Source organism: Sminthopsis crassicaudata, chromosome 5, assembly GCF_048593235.1.
Source record: "Sminthopsis crassicaudata isolate SCR6 chromosome 5, ASM4859323v1, whole genome shotgun sequence".
NCBI classification, from domain to species: Eukaryota; Metazoa; Chordata; class Mammalia; order Dasyuromorphia; family Dasyuridae; genus Sminthopsis; species Sminthopsis crassicaudata.
This window is the reverse complement of record NC_133621.1, coordinates 122,498,389-122,511,022: the sequence shown is the minus strand read 5'-3', so window position 1 is coordinate 122,511,022 and position 12,634 is coordinate 122,498,389. Positions and strand designations below refer to the sequence as shown.

Here is a 12,634-nt window from a genome sequence, read left to right as displayed (position 1 = left end):
ATTAGTTCTAGAACAGTTTTCCAACTACCTCAATGGTAAAATTTTACTTCCAAAGAGATTCTCTCTTTAAAATTTATATGCTAAATCACCTCCCTTACAATTATGATTCCCCTGGTTCTTAATTCTTATCAGTCTGATATAAACAGATTTTACCATTGCTCAATGTAATTTGGATTGGAAAAAATAGTATTCTGAAGAATTTTTGGAATCAGCAAGTCTTAGCAGATTAGCATTTAAGGCTGCCAAACCACTAAAATGTTTGTATTTCACAGCTCACATGAAGAGGTGCATTTATGAATAATTTTTCTTTTTTGTGCCATTTCACATAGTATATACTTTAACAATCATAATTCAAGCAAATATTTTCCATCAAAAGTCTCCTGGAAACTTTTACTCAAACAATCAATAATTTTGAGAAACAAAAGAGAACTCAAGCATATGTTAAATTTTAGAGACATTTATTTTTCTATGCAAAGCACCATCTCATCATTATCTTTACATGTTTCATTCATACAGATTGTGTCTTAAAACAAATGCTGGACAAAATCAACAAATAGAACTTTGTTTTAAAAGAGCATTTTTTATCTTGGACAAATTCAAATAATCAACTAAAAGTTTTTAAAAATCAGTACTTTTGCTGGGTTTTGAGTGAGCAGATATAAAGTTGTGTTTATGCCGATAGTTTAGAAGAGAAAACTAAAATTTTTACCTATGGGGAAAACAAATCAATAAGCCATCACACACCCCACCCCATCCCTTATAAGGTATTTGAATTTGAGAATAAAGGAACTGAACTTCATTTTTTAAAAATGTTTCATTGATGGATATGGTCTTAAATATTCCAAAACATGAGAGACATGATTTCCCTTAGCAATAATGACATATGTAACCTAAATATATCTAGAAAAAATTGATTAAAATGCAATTATACTAAATAATAAAATGAACATAGAAATTCTGAAAATTAAAATTAATGATCCAAATGTATAACTTTACTTTTTTAATCTAAATCAAATAAGTATGTAAATAAGAAACAGAACTATTAAACAAATCATTCTTTCTTCATTCATCTTACATTTAATTTATTTCTCTATGTTTATCTTTGGCTTTCCATCCAAGCAAACTTAGGTGCTAATTTTTTAAAATGAGGAATGAAATCACATAAGAGGTCCAAAGAAATCTTCCACCACAGGATAAAAAAGTAAAGAAAGTTACAACCAATTGGCAACTAATTACAGACTCCACAAAAATAAGCCTGATTCAGAGCTTAAAATTAGGCCAAAGCCTCTTCTTAAAAATAATGCACAGCATTAAGAGAAGGAAAAAAGCATGTTAATAGCAATTAAAATAGGATGTCCCATTACTGAGAAGGATGGAGAAATGAAAAGCCACAAACTGAAAACTTCAAATTCTTGGATGGCTGAAATTGTGTCTTAGAATGCCTTCTTTACTGAGTCTTTACTGTACGATGGCCAAATAATAACATGTAAATATTCATAGTTGCATTAGAACAGAGAATTGCCCAAAGTGAAACATTTCAGAAGTGGGTATAATGGAGGAAAGGAAAAAGTAGGGACTAGAAGTTATGACATGAATTGTAGCATGACTGCCACTAAATGGTTGTTTGACTTTGAGAAATCCCCTGACCTTTCTCTGTACCTTTCTTTTCAGGGGCTGTTTATATTGAGAATATAAAATGTTAAAAGAAATATTGACTTCTATTATCTAAAAGTTTCATTGATAGGTACAAGTAAAGCAATCTAAAACCAACTCTTTAGACTTGAAAAAATATATATAAAAATATGCTTGCAAACAGACTAAAAATTCTAGTGGAAGAATCTATGCTCATATACTTAGAGAAATGAATTTCTAAGATATTAAGAAAAATGTACAATAAATTAACAGAGTCCATTTATCTTCACTTTTACATATACACAGGAACAATATGTGGTTAAAAAATTAACTTCTTTTACAATTAGTAGACTCTCATGTACCAAAGAATTATTATGAAAAATAGAATTACATTTTCACAAATATTATTCATTTCCTTCTATCCAAAATATGTGTTGGTGCATTATACCAAAAAATAATACATTGGGACGTGTGGTTTTGGCTCAAAAGTTTGGGATCCTTTGAAAATGCTATCTACATTCAGAAAAAGAATTGATGGTCTCTGAATGCAGATAAAAGCATACTTTTTTTTTTCTCTTAAATAATTTTTGTGTGTTTTTTGTTCTTTTGATCTATTTCTTCTTTTACAACTATGACTAATATGGAAATATATTTTACATGATAGCACATGCATAATCTATATCAAATTGTCTACCATTTTAGGAAGAGGGGAGCAGAGAAAGAACAAAAATTTGGAACTTAAAATCTTATAAAAGGGACATGCTAAAAATTGTCTTGATATTTAATTGGAGAAAAAATACTATTTAAAAGAGAAAAAAGTTTGGAGCCCTTTGGCAAGTTTTGGTGTCTGGTAGATAGAATAACATGGTTATTCCCAATCACTGCTTAATGGTGCTTTGAGTTGTGTAAATAATGCCTTCTGCTTTAATTCGCTCCAGTATTGGTCCATAGATCTCCTTTGTAAAAGGCCCTATCAAGCCTTTTGCTTTAATTTCACCTGAAAGAAGAAAATAAATGTGTAATTAATATTTGGGAAACAAGGGCAAGAAACTCTATAAACAAAGCACATTTCTATTAAAACTTAAGTTGAACTGTTTAACCTGATGATTAAAGAAAATTCTACAGTGGCAAATTAAATACTAAGACTTTCAGGAAACTTGTTTCAGGCAATAGAACTTTTGGCTGAACTTAATCATATGACTAGGCAGAGCAGTGATAAGTTAAAAAGTTAGCAACTGAAAGTATCACTCACTCTCTGATCAACCACAAGTACTCTTTAGGATGATCCATACAGAAAAAGGAAAAAAAAAAAAAGAGAGAAAATGAAACAAGCATATATTAAGTACCTATGTGTTAGGCACTATCCTAATGATATAATCAGTCTGATTCTTTTGGTCCATTTCAGAATAATTTTTTTTTTCCTGAGGCTGGGGTTAAGTGACTTGCCCAGGGTCACACAGCTAGGAAGTGTTAAGTGTCTGAGACCAAATTTGAACTCCGGTCCTCCTGAATTCCTGGCTGGTGCTCTATTCACTTCGACACCTAGCTGCCCCCAGAATAATTTTCAATGACTCCATATATCATTAAGCAATTCTCTACTCAGCTTGGAGGAAAAAACAATCAATTTTACTTTATTTTAGCTAAGCTTAATAAATACTTCTTTGGTGACTCTATTCCTGATTAATTTTTACCCAATTCAATTAGCAGTCATCTATACAACTGGCATGACCCTGTGATGTACTTGCTGATGTGTTCTTTTATAATTCTCTCTAGAGTCTGATATAACCTGAAGGGGAGATAAAGAACATATACTCAATTTTTTAGGTCCCCACCTAGAAAATTTGCATGGTGTATGGTATGGTGGAATGAACACAAAACACAGAATCAGAAGGCTTGGTTCTGATATTACTTAGCTATGTACCTATGAGCAAATAACTCAAACTTTTGAAGATTCAGTTTCCTTATCTACAAAAAAAAAATTCACAACAAATCCAAGTAAATAATATGGTGTCTCATCTATAAGTAGGTCATGAACAAAATGCTTTATAAACCTTAAAGCATTATATAAACGAGTCATTTTTATTATACAATAGATATTCGATTCACGATTGCTTAGCTAGTTGAATGATATTGTACGGGAGTGGGGTGAAAAGATAATTAGAATCTTGTGGTTATTGGTATCTTTTGTTTTTATATTATCTACTACTATATTTCTCTTCTCTCCTCTAAAATCAAAATAAATGAAGATGTACATTATAACAAGGAATAAAAAGAAAAGGAACTATTCAGGAAAACTAAATTCCCCAGAGTTGATAAAGCAGGCAACTATGACAAAAAAAATCATCTAATAGCATATAATTCTTGGCTGCCCCAAAACTCCTCAGTGATTTGAATGTGTAACTTTGGTGTTGTATCTGGTAAATAATGGATATGTGTCCAAGAAATGATAACAGAAAGTATCTGTGAAAGAAAGAAAGGAAAGAAAGAATGAAGATGTCACATCTGATTCAAGCATACAATGAATACTGCTTACCATTCAGGATCATCTTGGCAGCCATGGCTGCTGGCAAACCAACAGTCTTAGCCATAGCTGAAAATCCATTGACCTCACCATATACCACAAGATCAACAGTTTTGTGCTCTAAATGACCAGAAGGATGTCGTATTCCAAAACTGTCTCTCATTACAATCATATCTTTTTCTCCAGGACCTTAAAAAACAACAATAAAAATCCCATTCAAATCTTCTATATTTTTCATTTCACAGCTTAACTTGGGAAGTTTTATAAGGGATTCAATGAGTGGGCAGTTTGTCTTTCCTCTTTAAGCTTCCCTTCTCTTTCAGACATTTTCTACCTCAACAAATACTTATGTTGCTGTTTTAGCCTAATAAGGAAGTAAAAAGTAATCTTCCATTCATTTAATTTTATCCAAAGAAGAAAATCAAATCAATATCAGAGCAGCATGGCCATAAATTCAAAAAAACTTTTGTTAATACCCTTTAGAGTGACTCTCTAACAGGTATGTTGAATTAATGATATTCTGTTTTAGGTCTTTATCCCCAATCACAAGATAACATATACAGACTTTATATATGCTTCATATTTATGTATCAGTTTACATATTACGTTAGTATTTAAACTCAAGGATATGGAATGTTTCATATTTATTTTTTTTATCCTCAGCACTTAACATAATATCTAAATTTAACAGGGGACTAATAAATACTTGTATCGGTGAGTAAACTGACATTTCAGAGGCAGTGAAAATCTTAAGAAATTCATACCCAAGGCAAGAATTGCAATATCTCCAATATCTCTGCTTGTGTACATTGCATCACAGGGAGTACCCTACCTCATAAAGAAAAGTGTTCTATTTTCAAAAAAGCTATAATTATGAATTTCTTCCTCATACCTTAATTAAATTTGCCTCCTTATAGTTTTGGCTTGTTGATCCTGAATCTATCCTTTGGGAGTCACATAGAATAAATCAAATCTCTCTTTCCCAACACAAACCTCCATATGTTTAAAGTCAGTTATTCCAGTGAGGTCTTCTCTTTTCCACACTAAACAAAACCAGTTTCTTCAACTTACATGAAATTGTTCTGAGGATCCTTTCCCTCCTGATTTCCCTCTTTTAGACATGCTCTAGCTCATCATTGCCCCTTCTTAAAATGAAGTGCAAATGAACAAAGTACTGTTGTCTGTCCAAGGCTGAATACAATAGGATTATTAATGTTCTTATTCTAATCATATATTTAATATCCAAGTTCAACTCTTTCATACTTTTGCTTTCTTTTTTCCCTTTTAAAAATTACCTGAAACCCTCCCCCCCTTATATGAATCCCTCAGCCCAACCTTCTAATCCAGTCCCTGATTTTTGTAATCTTTGTAGTCTAACATATTAAGCCCATGTTTGATACTTCAATTCCCACTATTGTCCTATATCTTCTCTTCTCTTTGAAAATGCTGTCTACAAGAGATAGAGTTAGCTTTTGCACATTGTGACTTTCCCCATTGCGGTTTCAATATAAGGCAGAATGACATTAAAAATTAAATGGGATTTAAAAAAACAGTTTTGTGGAGACTACAGTCAATATGTGAAGGTCAGCAGATTACACAGAGCCTATGAACAAATAACCCAAATTTTACAAGAAGGTACATTGTTAGGCTCCTTAAAAGGTACTAAGTCAGTACTTAACAATTCTCTAGCTCAGAGTTCACACCTTTAAAGGAGTTCAAGCCTTTAAAGGAATTTGCTCATGGGTTATGTAAAGAGTTCCCACAAGCCCATTCTCTGGGAGGATATAAGGAGCCAACATTGAGTGGCAGAGCCGGTCTGATTTGAGTCAAGGAGAGAATTTCAGGGAAGCTTGAGGAGATTCAGAGCCAGGATTCAGTGGATTTGCAAGTCCAGGAGATTCACAAGTCTAAAGGAAAAGCCTGCTCATGGATTTCTGGGAGATTCACAACTAGGATTGAATTCTGGGAAGCCCTTAATCCCACCTTCTTGGAGGCAGAGTCTGATTCATTCCCACGTTTACCTTGGTGCTGGCTGAAGCTGTCTCCAGAAACCCCACAAGAAACCTCCTCCCAGAGAAGGATTACAATCTAGAGACAACAGAACATTATATTTTGGCGCCCAACCAAGAAAGGTTTGAACTCCTTTAAGGTGTGAACTCTGAGCTAGAGAATTGTTAAGTACTGACTTAGCACCTTGTAAGAATCCTAACATCTCTCTTGTGAATCTCCCAGAAGTCTATGATCAGGCTTTTCTTTTAGACTTATAAATCACCTGGACTTGCAAATCCATTGAATCCTGGCTCTGAATCTCCTTGAGCTTCCCTGAAGTTCTCTCCTTGACTCAAATCAGACTGACTCCGCCACTCAATGTTGGCTCCTTCTATCTTCCCAGAGAATGTGATTGTGGGTACTCCATGGCTTGTGGGAACTACTAATAGAACCAATGAGCAAACTCCTTTAAAGGTGTAAACTCCTTTAAAGATTTGAATTCTTTTAAAGGTGTGAACTCTGAGCTAGAGAATTGTTAAGTACTGACTTAGCATCTTGTAAGGATCCTAACAGTACTCTATAAAAGAAAAAGAAAAAAATCAGATTTCTTCTCTGGTACAAAAGGATCAAAAATTCTACTAAGATTTTTCACTTCACAGGGGCACCATGGCTCTAAACTTCATGATGTGGAAGGGATAAATGTATTTCTAATTTCTTTCCTCATTTCTTAACCCTTACAATTCAACACCTAACCACATGATTCTACTGAAACTACTTTCTCCAAAATTATCTTTTAATTGCCAAATCCAATGACCTTTTCTCACTTCTTGTTCTTCTTTACCCCTCTGCACCTTTTGATATTGTTGATCATATTCTCTTGAGAGTTTCTTTTCTCTTGGTTTTCAAAACAATACTCTCTCTTGATTTTCCTCCTGTATATCAGATTGCTCCTTCTCAGTCATCTTTGCTGGGTCTTCAACGAGGTAATACCTCATAACCATAAGCATTGCACAGGGTTCTCTCCTGGGCCCTTACATCTTTTCCCTCTGTACTTCACTTGGTGATTTCATCAATTCCCATGTATTGCTTTACCATCTTTATACTAATAGTTCTTAAATCTCCTTATGCTGCTGCAATTTCTCTGCTGACCTTTATTCTCATATCTTCAATTGTCTTAAACTGAATGACCAGTAAACATCTTAAACTTCATATGTTCAGAAGTGAGCTCATTATCTTTCTCCCTATACCTCCTCTTCCTCCCAACTTCCCTATAACTATCAAGGGGAATATTATGCTTCCAATTTCTCAAATTCACAGCACAAATGCCATCTGTAACTCCTCACTATCTCTTACTCCACCCCTATCTCCAATCTTTTACCAAAACCTGCTGATTTCACCTTTGCAATATCTCTTGAATACATCCCCTTCCTTTTTCTTATACTGCCATTACCCCTATGCAAGCTTCAACACCCTTGTTAGTAGATCTTCAACTCTAATTCATCCTCCATTACTTGCTAAAGTGATTTTCCTAAAGCACTGGTTCAACCATATCATTCCCTTACTGCATAAAATTTAATGGCTTCCTATTGTCTCTAGGACTTAATTCAAAATCCTATATTGGGCATTCAAAGTCCTTTTTCACCTAAGTCCCTCCTATTCCACTTTCCAGGTCTCTTTCATTTCATTTCCTACTATATATCCTTCAATCCAAAGATAATTGCCTTCTTGTTGCTCCACAAACAATCCATTTCTTACCTCTGGCCATTTTCACTGATGATCCCCACCCTATGCCAGGAAAAGATTCCTTTTTGCATCTCTGCTTCCTAACTTCCACCAAGTCCCAACTAAAATCCCATCTTCTTTTAAAATTTATTTATTTAATATTTTCCCCAGATACATTCAAAACAATTTTTTACATTTGTTTTTAAGATTTGAATTCTAGGTTCTTTCTCTTATCCCACTCAAAATTAAGAAACCATATATGAAGTTAAGCAAAATATTTCCATAAGTCAAGTTGTAAAAAAAAAAAAAAACAACACATAGATTCCTACCCTAATGAAAATAAGCACCCTCAAAAAATTAAGTTAAAAATAGAGAGAGAGAGTAAAAGAGAATGCTTCGATCTACATTTAAACTTAATCAGTTCTTTTTCTGGGTATGGATAGCATCAAATCCTGTCTTATACAGGAAGAGCCCTTTTTATTCTAGTGTCTTTTTCTTCTTAATTATTTCCTATTTATCGTACAAATAGCTTATTTGCACATATTTGTTTTCTTGCCTCCTTCATTAGATTGTAATGTTGAGGATAGGATTTATTTTTGTATCCCCAGTGCTTTCTTCAGGGCCTATAAGATACCAGGTGTTCAGTAAATGTTTATTGATTAACTAATCGATCCTACATTTATAAATATTTTGGAAGCATGATATTGCATACCATAGGAAAGTTTCATCACTAAATGTTTAGAGAACGCATCCACAAGAGACCCTGCTTTAGGGACTTGTTCATCTCCAAGTAAACCAAACCTGTGTGAAAAGAAAGAAAGCTTCTTCAGTTCATTTTCTAAATTAGATCTACTAAGATTCTTCTAATAACATCATCACCAATAACAAATATGTAAATAGCTCTTCGAGAGGCAGCATAGTTTAGTGGATAGAATCAGTCTTAGAGTTAATAATACATGGGCTTAAGTTTCTCCTGTGACATATAGTGGATGCTAGATTGCACAGTGAATAGAAAGTCCAGCCTGGACTAAGAAAGTTCAAATTTGACCTGAAACACTTACTAGCTGGCTGACCCTGGGTAAGTTACTTAACCTGGTTTGGTCAGTTTCCTCAAACATAAAATGAGCTGGAAAAGGAAATGGCAAACTCTTCTAGTACCTTTGCCAAGAAAACCTCACATGGGGTCACAAAGAGTCAGACACAAAATAAAATGACTAAACACAAATGACACAGAATGTTTGTGTGATTCTGGACAAGTCACTTAATGTCTTAAGTTTTCCACACAACTCTCTAAGACCATAACTTCTGGAATGGTTGCCAGTCTTCATTTGGTAGAGGGAATTTTTGAATTGAAGAAATAAAATTCTTTAAAATTTACATCACTTATTTTCTTTAGTCTTCATAATGACTCTAGGAAGGAGGTGTTATTGTTTCATTTTACCAATGAGGAAATTTAAAACTAAGGAAGTTAACTTAAATGATATTCGGGGGTCAGATATGGAATACAATCCCACATTTTCCATAGCTTCTGATTTCCAAGTGTAGTAGTGCTCTATCCACTATGTCATACCACCTTTCAATTCCACCCAAACTATAGCATCTTGGACTGGATTGGTTGATTTTTATGTTGAGTGGAAAAAATTACAAGATGACATTGCTTTTAAAAATCTTTTGCCAAATTGGAGAAATAAGTTTGTTCAAAAAAGAATTTGCCTCCTCAGAACCTCCTTGAATACAAGTAAGGAAGACTAACTGTATATTGTTTGGAGATTTGTAGAATTATACAATTTAGGGTTGGAAGGAAACTTGGAGCAAATTGAATCCAATATTCACATAAAGACATCTTAAGAATTGGGATAGCCTATATTAAACATAGTCGCTAAGTTGTACTGTCCTAAAATTTTAAGTAGTATACATGCCAATAAACACTAAAAAGAGTCGTTTGGGAGAAGACAAAAGAGAGCCTTGCACATAATTTGCCACCAACAAATATTTAGGAAATAAATCAAAATGAAAATTAATTCAGCTGATATTTTTCAGAAACTACATAGGACATTTCTCTTCTTTTGGTTTTTTGCTCCAAATTTATGAGATGAAATGTGATAGACCAAGGGAAGCATCCGAACATTGGAACAACAAATCCAAAGGGAAAATAAATGTCTCAAATTTTATGCTAACTTTTTTTTTTCTAAATAGGACATGCTAAAGAATGTCAGCACCAAAAGAGAGCATAGAAAGTCGCTTACCATTCTACTGCCTGCAGCTGCAAGTCATCCCCATCCAGTTTCTTGTACACTGCTTCTTTCAGTACACCATGAGTGGAGGAAGGTGAAATGCCAACCAATTCACAGAGCAGTTCTTTCTGATTACAAAAATAAGCATATACATTTTAAATTAATATTTAAGTTTAGAAAAATTTGAATGATTAATTATTCCAAGAACTTCCTGCCAATTATATTTCAAAAAACAAGTCTTACCACCTATTTATATATAAAAAACATACAATTCTTAAAATTCATATAAGAAAAAATGATTACTATTTCTTATTTTTTTAAAAAAAAACTTGTTAAGAAAAAACACCAATAATTTTAATTGCTGTATGATAATACATTTGTACAGCATTTTATCATTAATAAAGCAGAAGACATATAATAAATATCTTATTTTTTCTTCACAATACTCTAAAGTAGGTAGGGTAGTTGTTATTATTTCCCTTTTTCAGTTAATAAAACAGAAGTCTTGAAAATTTAATAATTATAATTTATGCAAGGTCTCAGAACTAGAGCCCAGGGACTTCTCACTGCAAAGCTATGACTCCCTCATCTATATCACGCTTCCTCTCAAATATTTCCTACATTCCCTACATTCCTACATTTCCTGTATTCCTACATTCCCCTCTTTTGAGCAAGGACAGTAGAAAGATGCTGCTATTATTATCCAGCAGCAAAGCCCAGGTTAGTTGAAAAGGCCCAGTCTTATTGAAAAGGTAGGAATACATGAGCCAAATACACTTTCTGATCATGAAAATGGTATTAAAAGGGGAACAAAAATGAAATAAAATAATTACAATTTAAGAGGATATTTTAAATTGCCTCTTAGATGACTACGGAATGGCTGAATAAATTATGTCATATGAATGTAACAGAACCTTATTGTGCCATCAGAAACTATTTTAGATGATTTCAGAGAATTTTTTTTGTAGAACTAACATAGACTTAAAGTGAACAGAGCTAGAAGAGCAATTTATAAAAGGATAGCAATTTTATAAAATAAAAACTTTGAAAGACATAAGAACTCCATAATTAATATAGAAACATGTTTTGCTTGACTTCACATTTATGAGAGGCATTATATTGCTTGTCTTCTCAATGAATAGGAGGGAGGGAGAGAATTTAGAATTTTAAAAACTTAAATTGAGCCTTTAAAAAAGACATCTCTGAATAACACTATGCCCAATCATATCTCCAGAAGATCTATGATAAAGCATGTTACCCTTCCCTAGACATACTGATGATGAATTCATCATCATCAAAAAGAAAGAGATATATTTTTGGACATGGTCACTGTGTGAATTTATTTTGCTTAGTGTCTATATTTGTTACAAGCTGTTAAGCTTTTCTTTTTAAACTTTTACTTGATTTTTAGATGAGTAAAGGGGATCTAAGGAGGGGAGGATTTGTAATAATCATGACCAAAACAGGGGTTGGAGTACAGTAACACTTTTTTAATAGAACAGAAAGAAATTCAGAAGGAAGCACATCTAAGTGAGAGGTGAAAGCAATGAGTAAAATTTATTACATTCTTTTCTGAAATCTAAGCAGTATGAAATGGAAGTTCATGTTTTCATTTGGAATTCTTTTATGTTCTGCATATATAAGCTTAAGTTCAATTTTTAAAAAATATTAATAAGAAAAAAGTAGGAAATAACAGGTGATTAAATTTAGAATAAAGATAATAAAACAAAAACAATACACATAATGACTACAACAATGTAACCATAAAAATAAAAAAGTAAAAATGAATTTTCAATATAAGGATGATTGTCCAGCTGTGAAAATACACTTCTCTTCTTTGCAGAGGTAAGAGAGTAAAGGTATTTTCATATACTCTATATAGTAGCAGACCCAAACAATGCTTCATTTTGCTGAATAATTTTTCCCCTTTAATTTTTTTTTTTTTTTACAAAGGATGATTTACCTCATTTGGTCAGTAGAGAGAGATATATTTGAAAATGAAGGTCAAATCATCAAAAATGATAAAAGATTAGAAAGAACAAGTAATATTCATAGCTCTTCAACCACTTATCAAGCTTAACAGCTTTTCCTCCCCCTCCCCCCAGGGAAATAGTCTTTTAGGCTGCAATTGCCTATGAACAAAAAGTTAGTCCACTAAAAAACACAACAAAACAAAAACAAACCCAAAACTCAAAAGAAGAACTAGCTATGCAAAAGTGATGAGAGGAACTTGGTGAAAAGATAATATAAATCAATGAAATAAACCAGCTTTGTCTCTAGGACTCCATTTCCTTAACTAAGCCATCATTTTTTAGTTAAGGAAATGGAGTTCATAGAAAGATTTATTTTTTTTAAAAGAATGTTATAAAAATCAAAGGCATTACTTTCTGAAAGGAAAGAAGAAAAAAAGAATCTAGACTTTTAAAAGGACTACAAACACAACAAAAATTGAATCTCAAAAGAAATGGTTATGTCACTTGAAATTAAGGCCAGACTGGGTTATAAAAATTTAACCTTGGGAATTAAATAGACCGCA

General features: G+C 32.9%; 1 protein-coding gene across 2 annotated transcripts in view; it reads right to left on the bottom strand.

The window, feature by feature from the left end:
- Nucleotides 1-446: 446 nt before the first annotated feature.
- AASS (aminoadipate-semialdehyde synthase) overlaps nt 447-12,634 on the bottom strand; it is a 75,696-nt gene continuing 63,508 nt past the window's right edge. For both annotated transcript variants that reach the window (XM_074268129.1, XM_074268130.1), the window contains 4 exons: nt 10,111-10,226; nt 8,577-8,665; nt 4,166-4,342; nt 447-2,629 (listed from right to left, as the gene is read on the bottom strand). In XM_074268129.1, coding sequence (XP_074124230.1) covers nt 2,511-2,629; nt 4,166-4,342; nt 8,577-8,665; nt 10,111-10,226 — 501 coding nt within the window. In that variant the 3' untranslated portion in view covers nt 447-2,510. The remainder of the gene's footprint in view (nt 2,630-4,165; nt 4,343-8,576; nt 8,666-10,110; nt 10,227-12,634) is intronic.